This window comes from Zeus faber (genome assembly GCF_960531495.2).
Source record: "Zeus faber genome assembly, chromosome: 16".
Lineage (NCBI taxonomy): Eukaryota > Metazoa > Chordata > Actinopteri > Zeiformes > Zeidae > Zeus > Zeus faber.
This window is the reverse complement of record NC_137202.1, coordinates 31,588,762-31,610,205: the sequence shown is the minus strand read 5'-3', so window position 1 is coordinate 31,610,205 and position 21,444 is coordinate 31,588,762. Positions and strand designations below refer to the sequence as shown.

Genomic DNA, 21,444 nt, shown 5'->3' with positions numbered 1-21,444 from the left:
ACAGAATGTATTGTGGTACAGTTTAGACCCAGGAGAAAAATGTGCAGAAAGTTTATCCCACTGATTTACTGTCTTCTACACTTCTCTATAGTTGACACAATAAACATTGTCAAAGTAACTGAATTGTGGTGACCTACATGGTTTTCTACAGGTGTCACGATATGTAGTCTGGTGAACCTAAGTACAGGACACAACGTAGGTTCAGGAGCACGTTCAAGGTTTATTGAAGAACAGGCAGGGGTCAAAATCAGGGAAACAGTCAAAAGGCAAACTTATCAACTTATAAATTCTCTGCCTGTCCAGGGAAGCAGGCAGAGAATCGACGCAGTAGGTGCGATACAATGATATGGCCGAGAACACCATACAACTATCTGCCCAACACAGAGTGAATGGGGAACAGGTTAAATACAAGAGGAGTCACGAGAAAGGTGAAGCCAGATAGCGAGATAGCTGACTGCGGACAGGTGTGCAGTGGCAGGGATGTGGAACCCGAGAAAGACATAGGTAGTTAGAGAGAGAAAGAGGGAGCTAGAGAGAGATAGAGGAGTTAGAGAGGGACAGAGGGAGCTAGAGAGAAAGACAGAGGGAGCTAGAGAGAGAGACAGAGGGAGCCAGAGAGGGACAGAGGTAGCTAGAGATGGACAAAGGGAGCTCGAGAGGGAAAGAGGTAGCTAGAGGGGGACAAACGGAGCTAGAGAGAGAGACAGAGGGAGCTTGAGAGGGACAGAGGGAGCTAGAGAGAGACAGGGGGAGCTAGAGAGCCACAAAGGGAGCTATAGAGAGAGGGTGAGCTAGAGAGGGACAGGGAGCGGGAGAGGGGCAGAGGGAGCTAGAGAGGGACAGAGGGAGCTAGAGAGGGACAGGTAGCTAGAGGTGGACAAAGGGAGCTAGAGAGAGAGACAGAGGGAACTTGAGAGGGACAGAGGGAGCTAGAGAGAGACAGTGGGAGCTAGAGAGGGACAAAGGGAGCTAGGGAGAGAGGGTGAGCTAGAGAGGGACAGGGAGCGGGAGAGGGGCAGAGGGAGCTAGAGAGAGATAGAGGGAGCTAGAGAGAGACAGAGGGAGTTAGAGAGGGACAGAGGGAGCTAGAGGGAGCTAGATAGAGACAAAGGGAGTTAATGAGAGCGACAGTGGGAGCTAGAGAGAGAGACAGAGGGAGCTAGAGAGGGACCGAGGGAGCTAAAGAGAGAGATAGAGGGAGCTAGAGAGAGAGAGAGGGAATTAGAGAGGGACAGAGGGAGCTAGCGAGAGAGACAGTGAAAGCTAGAGAGAGAGAGAGAGGGAGTTACAGAGGAACAGAGGGAGCTAGAGATATAGACAGTGGGAGCTAGAGAGAGACAGAATAAGAGAAAACAAGCACAGGGAGGGAACCTACAATGTGTAAGTTCCTGTTGGTTTTGATACTGTTATTAGGGATGACATAGATCAGTGGTTCGCACTGTTGCTTCACAGCAAGAAGGTTTTAACGTGACTGGGACTTTTCCACCTCCTCCGAACCTGTAGGACTCCACTCTCTCCACCCCCACCTCATTCTGAACCTGTAGGAGTCCACCATCTCCACCTCCTCCTGAACCTGTAGGAGTCCAGCAGATCCTCCTGAACCTGTAGAAGTCCACTATCTCCACCTCATCCTGAACCTGTAGGAGTCCACTATCTCCACCCCCACCTCATCCTGAACCTGTAGGAGTCCACCCTCTCCACCTTCACCTGAACCTGTAGGAGTCAACCCTCTCCACCTCCTCCTCAACCTGTAGGAGTCCACCAGCTCCTCCTGAACCTGTTGAAGTCCACTATCTCCACCTCCACTTCATCCCGAACCTGTAGGAGTTCACTCTCTCCACCTGAACCTGTAGGAGTCCACCCTCTCCACCTCCATCTGAACCTATAGGAGTCTACCATCTCCACCTCCCCCTGAACCTGTAGGAGTCCACCATCTCCTCCTGAACCTGTAGTAGTTCACTATCTCCACCTCCATCTCATCCTGAACCTGTAGGAGTCCACCCTCTCCACCTACCGCCCACCACCTACTAGGAGTCTACCAGCGAAGACTCTAGAATGGAAAGGCATTTTTTGGAGTAAAACCAATGTAAAACCAATGGAATGTTCAGCTTCAAATCTGAAAGTAAACTAATCAATGAAGAATGTCAAACAAATGCAACAAGTAAATAAAGTAACTTAAGTAAATTAAGTCAATTAAGAAAATAAAGTAACTTGAGTAAATAAAGTAAATAAAGTAACTTAAATAAATGAAGTAACTTAAGTAAATAAAGTAAGCTAAGTAAATGAAGTACGCTGTCAACGCTGACCTCACCAGGGGTCCTAACTGAGCCATACACTAGGCTCCACTACCTACTGTACTGTATGTAGCATACTGTACCGCATACTGTGTCACTGTTCAGGGTTGTTCGTGATGCCGTATTGCTGCGCCGTACTGTTGTATACTGTGCTGTATTATCCCAAACACTACCTCACACTATTCACATTCACATGCCACTTTAATTCACATGCCACTTTAAATGCACATATCTGTATATACATAGGCATATTCCTTCTATCTATTCCATTTTATTTCAATTTATTTTTATTGTATTTTATTCTTTATATTTTTATCTTATTCTATAAGTATTCCACTTACTGTATTACGTTTTAGGAGTCAGTTAGTCGGTCTATTAGAAAGGAATTTTCTACTTTTTATTTTATTTTATTTTTTATTTTTTCCTAGGACATATTGTGTGCTATCACCGGGTGCGTTGCATTACATTTCACTGCATATATGTATGAAAGTATGTATATGTATGTGACAAATAAAAAAATAAATAAAAATCTTGAAATCTTGAAGTAAATTAAGTCAACTAAATTAAGTAACTTAAGTATGTAAAGTAAATAAAGTAACACAAGTAAATAAAGTAAATCAAGAAACTTAAGTAAAGAAAATAATATGAAGTTATCAAGAATATGATGAATGAAGAATATGTGTGCGTATGCGTGAGTGCGTATGCGTGAGTGCGTATGCGTGAGTGCGTATGCGTGAGTGCGTATGTGCGCACGCGCGTTAACCACATGACCCGCTGATCAGCCCGACAGCGGAAAGGGCGGAGCTTGGCTCAGTGGAGCTATTGATGAAAGCTTTGACTGTTTTTGAAGATTCGGCTCTTTACGAGTGACTCAGTAAAACGTTCGTTCAATTTTTGGACCATTCGTTTGATTCCCGTAGTGGAACCTGCTCTCGGGTCTATTTGTTGGAGATTCGAGCCTCAGTTCAGCCTGTGTAGCTGGCTGCAGGTACAGAATCGAGAACTAACGACTGTTTTGCCAGAGTGAGTGAGTCACGACTCCCGAGTCGCTTCATAGATTTGTTCGATACGAACGAATCGTTCACAAGTCTTGCATCCCTAGTGCTAGCGGGGGAAGCGCAGCGGAGGTCCCGGGAGCAGCAGAACCTTGTCCGAAGGAGCTGCTATGTAACCCGGGGAGCAGTCCCACGGAGCCACGGTAAGCACAGTCGGAGATAAGACTTAATTGAGCGCATTCCGGTCCCTGGTATGGAGCAGCGTAGCCGGTAAGAGCTAAAGGTTGGCCGTTAATTGCTAGCGTGGCTTAGCTACCATTAGCCACTGCTCAGCGACACGGAGCCTCCGGAAAAGGAGCAGTTAGTCTCATGCTGACTTCCGGTTAGCTCCATGCTAACTGTTGTTAGCGCCTTAGCCACCGGTGTGTCGTTTGGACAAGTCTAGCTTTCCTAAATACTACAGACAGTAAATACTGCTGACAATAAATACTAAAGACGTGTGTCTGCAGCTTTTCTAAATACTGCTAACAGCAAATACTACAGATAATAAATACTACCGATAGCAAATACTGCAGCCATAAATACTGCTGACAGTAAATAATACAGACACAGCTTTTCTAAATACTACAGACAGTAAATACTACTGACGGCAAATGCTACTAATAGTGAATACTACTGACCGGTGTTTGTAGCTTTTCTAAACACTACTGACATTAAACACTACTGACAGTATACAAGTCAACTTTTCTAAACATCGCTGACAGTAAATACTACCGATAGTGAATACTACTGATATAAATACTACAGACTAGTATCTGTAGCTTTTCTAAACACTACTGACAGTATACACTACTGACTGGTGTCTGTAACTTATAAATACTGCAGACAGGTAATAGTACAGACAGTATATACTACAGACAGTGAGTTCTACTCACGCCAAATACTACTGAAGGTAAATACAGACTAGTGTCTGTAGCTTTTCTAAATACTGTGAACAGCAAATACTACTGACAGTCAATGCTACTAACACTAAATACTACAAACGGGTGTCTGTAGCTTTTCTAAATACCACTGACAGTAAATACAACTGACAGTATACCAGTCTGTAGCTTTTCAAAATTTTACTGACAGTAAATACTAATGACAGTAAATACTACTGACCGGTGTCTGTAGCTTTTGTAAATACTATTGACAATAAACACTACTGACAGTAAATACTACTGACAGTATACAAGTCTGTAGCTTTTCCTAACATAAGTAAATACTACTGACAGTGAATACTACCGATATAAATACTACAGACTGGTATCTGTAGCTTTTCTAGACACTACTGACAGTAAACACTACTGACAGTAAACACTACTGTCAGTAAATACTACTGACAGTATACAAGTCTGTAGCTTTTCTAAACATCGCTAACAGTAAATACTACTGATAGTGAATACTACTGATATAAATACTACAGACAGGTATATGTAGCTACTGACAGTAAACACCACTGCCAGTAAATACTACTGACAATATACCAGTCTGTAGCTTTTCTGAATACAGCTGACAGTATACCAGTCTGTAGCTTTTATAAATACTACTGACAGTATGCCAGTCTGTAGCTTTTATAAATACTACTGATGGTAAATTCTACTGATAGTATATCACTCTGTAGCTTTTCTAAATACTACTGACAGTAAATACTGCTGACAGTAAATACTACAGATTGGTGTCTATACCTTATAAACACTACAGACAGGTAATATTACAGACAGTAAATACAACAGACAGTGAATTCTACTCACGCAAAATACTACTGACGGTACATACAGATGAGTGTCTGTAGCTTTTCTAAATGACAGTAAATACCACTGACAGTATACCAGTCTGTAGCTTTTCTAAATGCTACTGACAGTAAATACTACTGACAGTATACCAGTCTCGCTTTTCCAAATACCACTGACAGTAAATACATTACATTTACATTTACATTTAGTCATTTAGCAGACGCTTTTATCCAAAGCGACTTACAATTGTTCAAAGACCGACGGACGCAGCCATCAGGAGCAATTAGGGGTTAAGTGTCTTGCTCAAGGACACTACAGCATGCTAGCAGGAGGAGCCTGGGATCGAACCAGCAACCTTTGGATTACTAGACCACCAGCTCTACCTCCTGAGCTACCATCCCCATAAATACCACTGACAGTACACCAGTCTGTAGCTCTGCTAAATACTACTGACAGTATATCGGTCTGTAGCTTTTGTATGTTCTTCTGACAGTATACCAATATGTAGCTTTGCTAAATACTACTGACATTATGCCAGTCTATAGCTTTTCTTAATACTACTGATGGCAAATACTACTGATAGTATACCAGTTTGTAGCTTTTACAAATACAACTGACAGCAAATACTGACAGTATACCAGTCTGTAGCTTTTCTAAATACTACTGACAGTATGCCAGTCTGTAGCTCTTCTAAATACTGCTGACAGTAAATACTACTGACAGTAAGTACTACAGACTGGTCTATGTAACTTTTAAATACTACAGACAGCTAATACTACAGACAGTAAATACAACAGACAGTGAATGCTATTCACGATAATTAATACTGACGGTAAATACAGACTAGTGTCTGTAGCATTTCTAAATACCGCAAACAGTAAATACTACTGACAGGAAATGCTACTAACAGTAAATACTACAAATGGGTGTATGTAGCTTTTCTAAATACTACTGACAGTAAATACTTCTGACATTATACAAACCTGTCGCTTTTCTAAGTATTTCTGACATTATACCGGTCTGTAGCTTTTCTAAATACTACTGACAGTATACCAGTCTGTAGCTTTTCTAATTAGAGTTGTTTCTGTGAATAACATGTATGCCTTGTTGTGCTGCAGGTGGACCAGAGGGAGGCAGCATTCATGGATATTGTGGACACCTTTAACCATTTAATTCCTAGTGACCAGTTGGATGACTCCCTGTTAGTAGGTCAGAACCAGGAATGTGAAGTGAGTAATGAGTTTGGAACTGGCCTCCATCTGGAAGATTCACTGAAGAACATGCTGAGTGACAAAGATCCCATGTTTGGTTCGGCAGGCTCTCAGTTCAACCACTTGGATAATGATGATTCTAATTTCCTGATTGGTGCTTCCACAGGTACGTAAAGAGAGCATGGCGATCGTCCTAAATAAGTAAACTAGACAGGGCTAATCTTTCTCAATATCCCGTGCACAATGTGCTAACAATAAAGGACATTCTTCTGCAAACCTGTACTTCAATCTGTACAGGTGTAACAGTACTGATTCTCCACTGCAGTACCAGTCACATTGAAGGCGCTTGTTTGTAAAACATCATGTTAGATATTGAAGCGTTAACACTGATTACTGGACGTTGTTTGAGTCTTATTTAACTTTATTAAATCTAGCTTTGTTTTTATGTAGATGGGCCAGTATCAAGATGAACAAATTCATAAAATATATATACATATTTTTTTACATATCCAGGTACTGATGTGAATGCATCATCCAGGGGCCTCGGCCGTGAGCTAACGTGTTCAGACAGTGGAAAAGTTCGGCGACCGGTTGGCAGACCAAGGAAGCATCCACGCAATTTACAACATGGTGAGAAAATTGTCATTTTGTAATTTATGGAAGCTTGCTTTCTGTTGTACTACTGTGTGCATTTTTACAACTTATTTGGCCCTCTTTAAACAGGAGGTACACAGCAGATTTGTACTGGAACCCCAGGCAACACTAAACCTATTGGAAGACCTGGAAGGAAACCAATCAACAGGCTGCATAAGTCCTTTCTGATTGGTGGAGGTATTCGAGGCTCCCAGCTGAAGAAAGAACTGGCTCAAGGAGGTCGTGTGGACGTACAGCAGCTGGATGTTGGACTTTGGTTAAATCCTGTTGTTGTGTTGAGGCGGCTGACAGTCACAGTCGGAGGGTTTAGAATTGAGCTGCTTCCAGGACCCTCTTACTGCGGGAACTCTGACCCGGGCCAAGCAGTTAGTTTGGACAGTGACGTTCCCTGTGGGGATGGTGTGGGCATTGCCTACAGCCCCGTGCAGGAGGACAAGGCCCTAAATCTGTTGTCTGTGACAGAAACATGTTGTCCTGAAGATGCCCCCCTTGGGCTGGGCCCATACGTGAATCCAAACGAGGTTCAGGCTACGAATGGAACACCCAACAAGAGCCCAGCAGAGGCCAAACCCGACAATCAGAATGGATCTGTTAATAAAACAAGAGATCCTATCAAACAGCCACAAAGCATTCACAACACCATAACCACCAGTTCCTCTAACAAGGTGGATGACAAATCAATGCAGAAGATTCTTGCAAAGCCCCTTCCTAAACTTAAGGAAGAATGGACCTCTGTGAAAAAGAACAGCTTGGATTCATATAAGCCAAACAGTATGATTAAGGCACCTAAAGACCTTCCAAAGTCCCCTACAACAGTCTCCCATAGAGAAGGTCTGCACCAGGTCAGATCTCCAAAAGAAAAGAAAGACATGTCTTTGAAACGGCACGGCGAAAACATCCAATCAGAGCATGTCTCGAAAATGCAGAAGATTCATGCTGGGAAACCTGTTGGCCTGAAGCCAAACCCACCAACTTCACCTAGCTCTGCACCCAGGAAGAGACTGTGGTCTGAGAACCAGGAAGAACAGGAACCACCCACACATTCGTACTCATACAGCCCTGCTAAACCTGGACGTTGTCTGATAACTTCTACCCCAGGACAGTCTTCTAAAATCCCAGAGGACGGAGCCCTCCAGAGGCCGAACGTGAGAAAGCTGGAGAAGCTCCTGCATAAACAGCGAATAAAAAGTGCCCGAAGCATCTCTGTGGAGGAGCCCCAGTTGTTTGTTCCAGATAATGCTCCCATTGTGAGACGAGAGCCTGCAGAAGAGCTAGATAATGCTCCCGGCGAAAAGAGAGAACCTTCTGAAGAACCTGCTGACTCTGAGAGCCTGTGGGATGGAAACAGTAACTGTGGTCTGTGCAAGACCCATCACAACAACAGGTGAGTTTGAATCTGACATTTTATTGGGCAACAAATCTCCAGTTCTGGTCACCAGGATAATGTTTTTGTTCACTGTTAAACCAACTAAATTTGCTCTGTGAAACAATTGACACATCTGATATTGAATGTTTAGTGCCTATGAAAATTGTAAACCCCACAATGCATTTCTCATGCACAGTATTCTCAGTCACTCTCCTGCACTCACACAGGAATTAAGTGCTCACGCAGGAAACTAAACAAGACTGTTCAATTGTAATCTAAAATGGTTAGATACAATCATACACCAGATCTAATGTTAATTCCCTAGCACAAGCTGCATGCTCCAGCTCACAGGCTCTGGCGAACCCTACCAAATTGTCCCAGTTTTTACCACAATTTCAATTGTTATTGTTTTCAGTGCCAACATAGACCTTTATCATGTTTTCTCCCACTCATTACCCAACCCCACTTTGAATTGCACATGCTTTGAATTGTGCTTTACAGGTTAATTGTTTGTCTAGTTGAATTCTCAATAAGGAAGACTTTTAAATTAGCAAAATAAAAGGATGGATCTCTTCTCTCCCTCTTTGCTGCTATTTCTTCTTGCGTCTTTTTTTCGTTTGTTTAGGTTCATGGTTGGATGTGGGCGGTGTGATGACTGGTTCCATGGGGAGTGTGTAGGCCTAGATCTGGCTAAGGTGCAAGAGATGCAGCAGGAGGACCAAATGTATGTATGTCTCAAGTGCTGTGCTGAGGAGCCTGATGGGCAAGGCCCAGCCAGGCAGGAGGTCCAGGCCGGGCAGGAGGTCCAGGCCGGGCAGGAGGTCCAGGCCGGGCAGGAGGTCCAGGCCGGGCAGGAGGTCCAGGCCGGGCAGGAGGTCCAGGCCGGGCAGGAGGTCCCGGCCGGGCAGGAGGTCCCGGCCGGGCAGGAGGTCCCCGCCGGGCAGGAGGTCCATGACAGGCAGATGGGCTCCGCCAGACAGGACGTCTATGCCGGGCAGAAGGGCTCCGCCGGGTCAGAGGGCCTATCAGATGGCAAGCTGCCTTCCAAGCAGAGGCACGAACGCTCTCAGTCCCTCCCATCAGGGACCGGCAGGAAGGTGAATTATTTCAGTAGTAATTATATCCTCCCATATTATTGCTTTCTATTTTGTACTTCAGCTTTAATGTGTCATCACAGGGATGTCTGAATTTCCTGTTGGCCCACAGATGGGTGTTTGATGACCACGGGGTTTACTTCCCTTCATGAACACATACTATTTTGTACACTAACTAATGTTTCTCGGTTGACTTTTGGTATAAATTTGTGGGCAATCTGAGGCTTTGTGGCATACTAAAATTTCTGTCACTTAACAGATTTAAAAGCAAGCTCTTGAAGTTAATAACTGTGTTACCCTACATGCCGCCCCCCAGACAGTGAACCCATCGACACCAATACCATTGAAACCGAAGAAAGTATTACAGACTTAAAGTTAATTACTAAGGAAGTTGACCATGAATTTGTATTCCGTTCCTACTCAGGAGCCAGAGAGAAGACAGTCAACAGATGTCAAAGATGCAGCTCACAAAACAGGTATGTTGTATGTTTGATATTTTCACTTTTTATTTTTTAGCCACATATTTCTAACTGGGATTAACTGGGATTTTTTTGTTTAAAGGCATTCATTCAAAACAAGCCCCAAAGAAGCTAGCGTCTGTGGCAGAGATCAGGAAGAGTGTGCGGGATTCTCTGAAGGAAATCCTCTTGCAACGGTAAGCGTCAAGCTGACCTTTTCATAGCTTATTGACATTAAAGTATTTTCTGAGAACAAAGTTTGTGTGTAAAGTCACAAACATAGAATCATCTTTCACACAACACAGACACACTACTTAAAATAATCAAGGGTTGTTACATCAAAAATTACACATCTACCACTTTCAGGTTTCTTTTTGTTCATGATTCCATCACTAAGCTGCATCAGGCTGCAAACCAGTCTTCCCAGTTGACTGTGGGTACCCGGAACTGTGATCTTGTTTTAACTCCATTTAAAAATTGAAGGAAGCCTAGATCGATGGGCATTGTGAGTGTAAACAGGTGCAGATTCCTCATCGATGAGCAGTGCATTGGCATAGATCACGCTGCCCCTAGTGACCTCAGTGTGGACAGGCAGAATTTCTCTATATATTTATCTCTCCTGATCTATAAGCCGGCGATGAAAATGGTTCGAGATTCACTCTAAATATGACATCAGAGAATGCTGATCAGTGACGCAAAGAGGTGGAACCCACCGCAGAAAGCTGAAATGTTTTGTCATTTTACACTACTTATAAGGGGTTAGTGAAAATTCACTTTAACCAGTTAGACTTTGGCCAAGTACTTTTTCTCCAAACAACTCATATCATCAATCGTCCATGCAGGAGCAAGCAGGTCATATCTTATCATCTTCTTTAAAGGCATTCATCAGTATGATGAGCTTGAACTTAACTTCTACTTATGGATGTACTGAGCCGATATCCACTATCGATATTGGCCAAAATAACTGGATCAGATATTGGACGTATACATATCGTGTGATCAATATCCCCTTGAAATGCGAGGATGAAATGTTCTTGTAGCCACTGCATTGTATACACGGATCATTCACACATGCCGTAAAGTAGCAGCAACACAGCGCAACGTAGCGTAAAGAGAAGTCACGTGGTAACCAGTAGCATTAATAACATCGACTGAGCGACGAATGTCTGCGCTGTGGGATTAAGACGAAGTGCAAAAGCAACATAGCGGAATGCAAATGCAATGTGAGCGGTTTGAGGGGGGGCGGAGTCCTTGGAAATTTCTAGGGCTGCCTCCTGAAGGTCGACAAGTTGAGTCAGTCAGTCAGAAGCCCGTTATTCGACGGAGATTCATTAAGTCGAGCAGTCTTTTTTTCACTGTGCATCACAATAACAGGATAAAACAGACAGAAGCTCACTCTAAACCTAACCCCCTTCCCCCGCCGCCGGCGAAAAGTCAAATATCCGCATTGAACAGCCAGCAGTCGGATTCGACTGACAGAACTCTGTGTCGGGTACAGCCAGATAAATTTCAACATTACAAACATAATAGAGATGGGTCCAATCCAATGTCGGTATCGGGTGCCGATCCTGAAGTCATTTACTCATCGGATATCAGCCTGATGTCACCGTTCCATGTACCGATCCAAATTCCATTCCACAGTCGGCCTCGAGAATTCAGCTTGTCAAATAATTATCCTGTGAAGCGCAATTCAAAGTGTGCGCGAATAGGAACTGGCAGTTGGAGTTGAGTAAACAGTCACTGTGATTGAAGCAGCAATTCAGCTGTGTTGGTCCTCAAAATAAGACGTCATGATTCCGACGTATATAATGTGCAGCGCCACACTGAAATGAATCCCACACAGATACCTCCCTCGGGTTTGCCAAAATAAAATAACCAAAATAATCCCATAAAGGGGATATTGCGTTCTTCTTCCATGCATTCGCTGAAAATAGATGCTGCGTTGACTGCTTTGGCCCGTTGCTGCAATACGTCAACGTTGTCGTCATATTGCAATGCTTAAGACTGGCCTGTAAACAACTACAAGTAAACGGGGAGCTGTGGTATTTCTGGATAACAATCACTGTAATGTTTACATTTCTCAACCGATTTAATTGCGTCATTTTTACATTCAAGGGTTTATGATCCACGTAGAAAAAAGAGCTCTGGTATCTGAATTGTTATTGTTATCGGCACATATGGATCAGAATCAATCGGAACTCAAAAAAAGTTGATCTGTGCATCTCTCCATGATAAAGAACTTGCAGATTTTTGTTTTGCATTGACTTGAGTAAAATAAAGTTGTTCTTTAAGTGATTTGAATGTTTGAAATCTGCTTTCAACTGTTTATTTTGTTTAAAAGAGTAGCTAATTAAAAGGAAGCAGCATTATTGTACAAGTCATTTTGTGGGCTATCTATTTCTGTCTTTGAGGAAATAGAGAACTGTTTGAGTAGGATTCCTTTTTTTTTATTTTTTTATTTTTTAGATGGCATCATGAGTAAATTACCAGCTCCGTAGTTGTTTGGGACGAAAAAATTTCGAATCTGATCTGTTTCGGCAGATAGTTAATGGAAAAAGTGGTATTTTCCCATCCCTACTACCATTGTTTCATAGATTCAAGATTCAAGAGGTTTATTTGTCAAATACATATAGATACTTTCATACATATATGCAGTGAAATGTCAGTGCAACGCACCCGGTGATTATGCACAATATGTTCTAGACTGAACACAATAGCTACCTAAAAATTTCTACTTGACTAACTAACTGATTCCTAAAACGTAATGCAGTAAGTAAGTCGAATAGTATAGAATAAAATAAGAACTCAAAGGTAATGCAGAGTGGGGGTACAAAATAGAAATATAGGGAATAAACTTATGTATATGGGATAGGCTATTATGTATGTACAGATATGTGCATTAAGGTGGCAAGTGAATAAAATGAGTCATATGATCATATGAGTCATATCATTTGAGTGAACTGTCTAAATATGCACAGAGAACATGGTTTCAACAGAAATCTTTTTTTTTTCATTTTAATATACACAAAAACTATAAAAAGAAGAAATAAAAGAAGAAGGTCAGTAAGTAAGTGGAGAAGTTGCTCTGATATGTGTTCCTCTGTGTTTTAGGCTGAAGGAGTCTGGGTTAAAGGTCCAAGTGGAGAAGGCATCTGAAGTTGCCAAGAAGACCGAGAAGGAACTTTTCCACTTGTACAAAGACACAGACAGCAAGTACAAGAGCAAATACAGGAGCTTGATGTTCAACCTGAAAGACACAAAGAACAATGTTAGTGAAACTTGAATGAGGCTGAAACATTAGACTCTCATTCTAAGACTTTATGTCCTGTGTTCTAAATACAAATCATGTTTTACAGCATGACATCTTAGTTTCAAACAGAATTCCTCCCAGGCCTAATTCCCATTTGATATTTGCACGATTTTATTTGTAAGATGTTATTTTCTCTCTTTTCTCAGGTGCTGTTCAAGAGAGTTCTCAAAGGGGAAATTTCTCCAGGAAATCTGATTCGAATGAGTCCTGAAGAACTTGCTTCTAAAGAACTTGCTGCTTGGCGACAACGGGAAAACCGCCATGTTAGTAATAAACGTATTGTTTCTGGCTTCATAATGAACGTGTGTGTGTGTCCCATTGTAAAATGTCCAGTGTTGCAAAATTCCTCACCGTGGCATCCCTATATACAACTAATGGCCTCTTATGAAAACAAGCTATGGAGGAAATTGTTTTAATTCCGTAAAAAAATGTCACAAGTTAAAGAATGCATAGCTTGTGTTTGAAATAATGTGAAAAGCAGAATGAATCTTGGAGATTTATCTTGAGGTTTCAAGCCACCAAATGTTTTTCAGATGATTGAAATGATAGAGAAGGAGCAGAGAGAAGCTGAGCGGCGGCCGATCACAAAGATCACTCACAAAGGAGAGATTGAGATTGAAAGTGAGGAGCCTGAGAAGACCACCAAGCTGCTGCAGGTGAGACCAGATTTAAACTGATTACTCATAATGTACTCCCTGAACATGACAAACATCTGGTGATTCTTCTAGTATAATAACTGGAATATTGACTGGAATGTTATCTTCAACATAAACTGAAATATTGACAGGACTATTACCTGGAATCATAACTGTAATATTACAGACCCCAATTCCAATGAAGTTGGGATGTTGTGTAAAATGCATATAAAAACAGAATACAATGATTTGCAAATCCTTTTCAACCTATATTCAACAGAAGATATTTAATTTTCAAACTGATAAACTTTATTGTTTTTTTTGCAAATATTCACTCATTTTGAATTTGATGCCTGCAACACGTTCCAAAAAAGCTGCGACAAAAACAACAAAAGACTGGGAAAGTTGAGGAATGCTCAAACACCTGTATGGAACATTCCACAGGTGAACAGGTTAATGTGTCATGATTGGGTATAAATGGAGCATCCCCGAAAGGCTCAGTCGTTCACAAGCCTTTGTGAACTGTCTCCCATTGAAAATGTGTGGGGCATTATGAAGCGCAAAATACGACAACGGACACCCCGGACTGTTGAGCAGCTGAAGTCGTACATCAAGCAAGAATGGGAAAGAATTCTACCTACAAAGCTTCAACAATTTGTGTCCTCAATTCCCAAATGGCTATTGAGTGTTGTTAAAAGGAAAGGTGATGTAACACAGTGGTAAACATGCCCCTGTCCCAGCTTTTTTTTGGAACGTGTTGCAGGCATCAAATTCAAAATGAATGAATATTTGCAAAAAATAAAGTTTATCAGTTTGAACATTAAATATCTTGTCTTTGTAGTGTGTTCAATAGAGTATAGGTTGAAAAGTATTTGCAAATCATTGTATTATGTTTTCATTCACATTTTACACAATGTCCCAACTTCATTGAAATTTGGGTTTGTAAATGGAACAATAACTGGAACATAAACTGGAATACTGATAGGAATATTAACTGTAACAAACTGTAATATTAACTGGAACATAAACTTTAATATTGACAGGAATATTAGCTGGAACGTGAACGATAATATTGACAGGAATATTACCTGTAACAATAACTGGAACATAAAGTATTATTAACTGGATTATTAACTTGAACATAGCCAGGGATAATAATTGGAACGTTAACTGGAAAAATAACGAATATTAACTAACACAAACTGGAATATTGACAGGTATCTGGAACGATTGTTGTCGCCAAGCAGCAAGTTCTTTAGAAGCAAGTTCTTCAGGACTCATTCGAATCAGATTTCCTGGAGAAATTTCCCCTTTGAGAACTCTCTTGAACAGCACCTGAGAAAAGAGAGAAAATAACATCTTACAAATAAAATCGTGCAGAACATTAACTGAGTAGCGTGAAAAGGACCTATAATTATTTTTTGTTTAGTTGGGCACCACCCACTTTTTAATAAAAATGGGAAACTTGTAAGTCAGTTTGTGTCCGCAGGGGCGGCGACAGAGGTCCATGTCTCGCACAGGTCACTTTAGTTCTTACATTCAGGATTTTTACATGAGGTATCAGATACATACCAAACTACTTTTTAATCAAACAATGGATATTTATTTATAATAACACAATTTGATAATATGATGTTAAGGTAGAAAAAGATCATTAAAATGAGTTAAACACAAATCCACACAGGGAAGTGGGATATTATTTTGGATTGACATGAGAGGGGTTGTATTTGAGGCACACAAAGGCGCACTTACTGTAAACTGAATAATATAAGGAAAGGAGTCTCTGTGCCCACACCAACATCACTTAGTCATGAAAGTTCTGAGCTTACTGGTTCGCAGTCCCTGGATCACCGTCTCGGCTTCAATGGGTCACCTCGTCTTGGCCGTGAGAAGGGTCACGGGTCCTCCCTTATTGTCGGGTTAGGTATGGTTGTTTGGCTGGGGTTCTTTCAGAGCTGGCCGTGTAGGAAGTTGGTGTCTCGTCAGCATCTTCCAAAGATCTGATGCGCTTGTTCAACGCAGGTGAAGTGGCTTGTTCAAAAGTGGTCCACTTATGCCAGGAGGAGATACTCTCAAAACAAGTGTTCCTAAGCCAGGTTTAACAGAAGGCAGAAACGCGGTCAAGGTATAATGTGTACCTGAGGGTCACTAAAACATGGTTTCAAAATGAACAGAGACTGGGGAGACAATCTGTGTTTTAAACTTTATTCAAAGGGTAAAACTGCAAATGACCTCCTTCCACAGCCATTGATCAGGGAGTTCTCGTGAGATTTCCATTGGTTCAGTGTGGATGAGGGGCGTTCCTCTTTTCTCGTGGTGTGGAATGAGAGAACATAGCACAAAATGTGAATATATCTTTGAAATGCAAGGAGAAAACCCGCTCCAACTGGGGTTGCTAGGGGGCATCCAAGCTCAGAAAATGGAAGAAGATTTTAAACACATTGTATCATAACTGACATTCTGTCTCTCCCACAGTCGGGAATAGCATTGTTCTTCATTCACATCACCTAAGAAAAAGCCTTCTAGTGGCGACACATTAATTGAAATATTTATCTTGCCCCTCAAAGTCCCTGCACAGGACTGTAGAGCGGGGAAGTGATCACCCGACAGCTCTGAGTGGAGAGGGGGAGAGCCTCCGCCCCCTCTCTCCCTCTCCACTCCAGTTTCAGAACACGGTAAACTGCACTTACAGTTTCAATGCTTGGACCTTTCCTGGCGGGAAAAAAAAAAAAAAAAGCCGGTATGCAATTTAATTGTAAATCTGCCCAAGCCTAGTATCTGATAAGTGCGTGATTCAAATTCTAACAACGCAGGCATTTGCAGGACATATATTTAGAAAAAGTCACAACAATATTAGAACAGGGCTCACATACTCATTAAAATATTCCAACTTAATATTCCAAAAGTAACATTACGTAGGCAATAGCTGTTGAAGTGCTAAATATAGTGAGATATTTGGATGGGCACAAGAACCGAATTGGGGACGTATTCAAGAAAGTGTCAACTCAGGTTTTTCAGTAATCACATTATTACCGTAACCCTAACCCTACTGTAAGACGAACATGTTTAAATACAACACAAGTATTTGTATTAAAGTTTTCTCTGTAACGGAAAGTCTGTTCTAAAAATGTTAATGGATATCTCTAATGATGAGATAAATATACTGTATCGGCACATGTGTAGTTATGTTTTGGGTCTAATGCTGTTGTTGCAGCGATTTCAGTTTTTATTTATTCTCTATCTCCAGAATGAACCAGCTCCAAAAGAGACAGAGGTCACAGGCAAACTTTTTCCCAGAGAGCCAAAATCTGAGGGCAGCAAGTCCGATAAAGACACGACAAACCAACACAAGTCTCACTTGTTCGACCTCCGCTGCAAGATCTGCACAGGTAAACGCGAGAGGTTTATTAGTTAATGATAGCCCATACAAACACATAACTCATGTAGTTGATGGAACATCAGGTTCATTTTGAAATGGAAACATTTGTTAAAATAGCCCTTCATGATTGTTAGACTGGTAGAATTTCCCACAATGCAGCCGTAAACCTGTCGTATACCAGAACATGTTCAGTCTGATGTACGCTCTATTCCCTCAGGCCGCATGGCTCTTCCTGTGGAAGAGGCACCAACCAAAGTGGTGAAAGTTGCTACTACTGTTGTACGGCGGCAGTCGTCCACTGCTGTGGAGGAGACAAAGGCTTTGGCTCCACCTGCTAAGGAGAAAGACCTCCACCTCACTGTCTTGGAAGAGAGCTTTCACAATGCCACATCCTCAGGAAGGTGTGTACAAATCAGTGGTCTCCAACACGCTAGCGAGGGTCTACTGCCCCGCTGAGTCTGGGATCTCTGACCCTCAGTCGCTCTGGCGGTTAGGTGATGGTGCCCCATCCCACTTCTCTAGTGCTGTGTTTTAGCTGTGTTTTAGCTTAACCTTATTTTATCTACAGGTCTGAGTACACGTCTGGAAGAGATGATGAGGCGGCTTTCCTGTCCAATCTGACGTTGTTGTGGAGGGGATCTGTTAACATGCCTGCCGTGGCCAAACTTGCAACCAAAGCATTCCCAGTCTCTGGTGTTCTGGACAACCTGATGGAGGTAAAGGCAGCGTCAGAGGATTCACTGGCGACTAGAAGGCATCTTCAAAGTCCTCATGGCTGCCTTGTTATTTCAATAGGACCTCCCAGACAGGATCCAGGTTGGCGGCAGGATAAGTCCTCAAACGGTGTGGGATTACTTTGACAAGATCCGTGCAACTGGAACTAAAGTGAGTACATGGTGGAGTTGATAGACACTTTATTGCTTATAAAAACATGGTAATAAGGTGTGTGTGTGATCTATCTCATTAGTAATATCACATTATTATTATCAATACTGTTATGTTATTTAAACTTTACAATAAAAAAATAAGCTTCAAATGTGAAAATATATGAGAAGTTGAGGAGAATCCGTTTTCTTCAGTCCACGATTTAATGGTGTTTATGTCGACGACGCCTTCGCCTCTGGTGTGCGATATTGACATGCCCTGGCCATTGGCTCGCATCACATATTGGATGATGTCACAAAGCGGCTCGCTTGTTTATTCAAAGTTTATTAATAATTACACATGCGTGTCCAAATTACGCCAAATTGGACACTGAAGGTTCTTGGGTCCCCAGGGATGCACCCGCCAAGTCGATGGTAACAATATATAGATAATCCAAGGACATAGATTCCTAGAATTATATTGATTTTGGACTGGATGTGTCAAACTGGTGAGGGTCGAAAAAGTGAGAAGAATGTGTGAGCGCGGAGTTTTTTTTTTTAAATAGAAGCCTTTAAATGCTCACTTCTGGTGACTATTATGGAAAATAATGTTTTTAACAGCGATTAGAAGGAAGCAAATGAGCTGCAAAACTTAACTTTGCAGGGTGGCAATTTTTACTCTGGAATTAAGAAATTAAGGTACAAAACTTTTTTTTAAAGAAGTTCTTACAATTTACATTCTGGAATTTATTAGACAATATTGCCTAGTTTTAATTATGATATAAATAATATATTGTTAATGTCCCTTGATATGGTGGAGATCACTGTACTTATGTTAGGGTCCGTAATGAAAAATTGATAATTAAAGCTCTTTTGAACACCGATTTTATTTTACAAAGATAAATACATTTTTACCTTTTTTACACTAATTACACAGAACGAGAAATATTTATTAAAAATTGACATGCTATATAACTGAAAATAATGTTTGTTCATTGGATGTTTATTATGTACCTTGACCTTTATCACATTAAGAGAAAACAGGCTGGATGTATGCAATGCAATACGCTTGTGTAGTTTAGTCTCTGGTGTAAACTTGGGGATCAGGGACCTGGAGGGGGCTCTCGTTAGTCACTGCAGCTGCCCACGGCACATTGCAGCAAGTATAGCCATGATAAAACATCACATTTACACAAATCACGTCGGTGACGTATTTTGGATTCAAAGCGACACATTTTGCCCAAAGGTGACTCGTTTGTAGCCCTGTCGCTGTAGATAAGGAAGCTTGGATTCTGAAACAGCAGCACGGGAAGGTGCTTCCATGGTGTGGACACTGTACATGTGATTAAGAGGTAAAATGAACCTAGTTTTGCTTGTTTTCTTGCAGGAAGTTTGTCTAATTCGCTTTTCCCCGGAGACCGAAGAAGACGAGATCTCCTACACTCTGTTGTACGCTTACTTCAGCAGCCGGAAGCGCTTCGGCGTGGTTTCCAACAACCTGAAGCAGGTGAAGGACATGTACCTCATCCCACTGGGCACCACGGAGAAGGTTCCCCACCAGCTGGTTCCCTTCGACGGTCCAGGTACCAACATGGTTCTTCCCTGTACAAGTTCAAACAAACTGCTGTTCAAACTGTAACCTCTGATCTTTGATCTCACAGGTCTGGAAACCAAGCGCTCCAACCTCCTGCTGGGTCTGGTCATACGCCAGAGACCCAAACGGGACTTCCTTCCTGTAGAGGGGATGGAACCAGCGGTGCTCGTTCCTGACCCCAAGCCCCCGACGGTGTCCACCAGCACGGAGGAGGAGGAGAAGTTCTACCTCTCCACCCTGACTCCTCTAAAACCTGCTTCCCTGGAACAACCCATCAGCGTCACAGAACCCGCTGCGGAGGCGTTGGCATCAGAAGAGGCAGTGCTCCAGGAAGCCAACAAGCCACTGCGTTTTCTCCCAGGTGTGCTCGTCGGCTGGGGGGGCGAGCTCCCCCCCTTGCCAGACATCAGGGCTAAAGCTGCGACAGATGAACCTCGGAGCACCGAGGCCCCGCCCACCGCCCCCCGACTGGAGCGCTTCATCATCAAGAAGAAGGAGCCCAAAGCAACCAGGACAGAACCCGAGCCCAACGGAGCCACAGAGTCTGGGAGTCAGAAGCTGGTCCATGACCTGGTAGCAGAAGGTGCTTCAGTCTCTCTGAAAGACAAACCTACTGATGTTTCTACTGAAGCTTTCTTGGCGACCTTGTCCAAGGAAGGAGATTCAACCTCTCTGATCCGATCCGAACCACTTCCTGTCTCCAAACCCCCTTTAAGTGGAATCTTGAAGAAGTCTTCTGTGTATTCCAGTGACAAGCAGAAAGCTCCGCCCAGCAGCTACACCCAGCAGCCTCTGTTGGAGCCTACGATAGAGCCTCTTAAGGAGTCTGACTGCGCTCCCCTCCCAAATCCCCCCAAAGACCACCGACGGAGCGACAACCACCATGACGACCCCTGGGAGCGAGACCCTGCCCACCATGGGAAGAAGAGCCACCACCACGAGCGGGAAAAGTATAGAGAGCGCAGCCGCCATCGTGAAGATCGCCATGGCGACAGACGGAAAGAGAGGCACCATGGCAACCGCCACAAGGAGCGCCACCGTCACCGGAGAGACTCTGAGCACGAGAGGCGGAGCTACTCATGATCCTTCCAACCGATGAATTCAAGGTTTTAAAAGTGTTTTTATGGCTTTGTGTGTTGCTTCTTCAATCCGCTGTTTGTCCTGAATGTAACATCTGCAAACTAATCTCAAACAGCAGCTTCCGTTCTGGGTTTTACAGTTTCCTTTTTTAATTGTTTTATAAAGTTAGTTTGTACATTTTGGCTCGTCATTACAAAGTGTGCCTTTGCACTGCTTATGTACAGTTCATAATAAAGCTGATTTTTTTGGTAATATTTTCTCATGTTTAAAATAAAGTAAAAACAAACAACTTCTGTATGTAATATAACAACTTAATCCTGATCAGTCAGCTACTCGCTGCCTTGGTGAACATTAAAACCTTCACTGTTTTGAACAAAGAGCAGCTGCTCCGAGTCCTGGTACAAAGTGATATTCCTGAGATTTCCCACAAATCCCTGAGAAAACAAACCAGATGTCACCACCGATAAGTTTCTGTTTAACTCAAAGCCACCAAAGTAGAAGCGCCCCCCGTAGTCCAAGGCTACATAGCGCTCAAAGGCGTCCAGGTCTTCAGAAAGGATCCTGTGGTGGTTGAGGAAGATCTGCAGCAGGGTGCGGTTCAGGGAGACTGAGACCAGCTGCCACCGCTCGCAGCACAGTGAGACGTTGGACGTCACGGGGACCGAAAGTCTGTCTCCGAGGTTTACGGCAGTCTTCAGGCGGCCGTGCTCCAGTCCCACCGCCAGGTAGTCGTGGC

General features: G+C 42.7%; 1 protein-coding gene across 1 annotated transcript; it reads left to right on the top strand.

The window, feature by feature from the left end:
- The first annotated feature begins 3,409 nt into the window (after positions 1-3,409).
- Positions 3,410-20,960, top strand: phf3 (PHD finger protein 3). Its single transcript, XM_080016598.1, has 16 exons — positions 3,410-3,492; positions 6,183-6,441; positions 6,789-6,905; positions 6,999-8,313; positions 8,921-9,392; positions 9,814-9,865; positions 9,951-10,044; positions 12,959-13,115; positions 13,304-13,420; positions 13,691-13,813; positions 17,040-17,181; positions 17,389-17,572; positions 17,740-17,887; positions 17,967-18,056; positions 19,422-19,617; positions 19,696-20,960. Exons 2-16 carry the CDS (start codon positions 6,207-6,209, stop codon positions 20,709-20,711), a joined length of 4,458 nt encoding a protein of 1,485 aa, XP_079872724.1. The 5' UTR covers positions 3,410-3,492; positions 6,183-6,206; the 3' UTR covers positions 20,712-20,960.
- Positions 20,961-21,444: the final 484 nt, after the last annotated feature.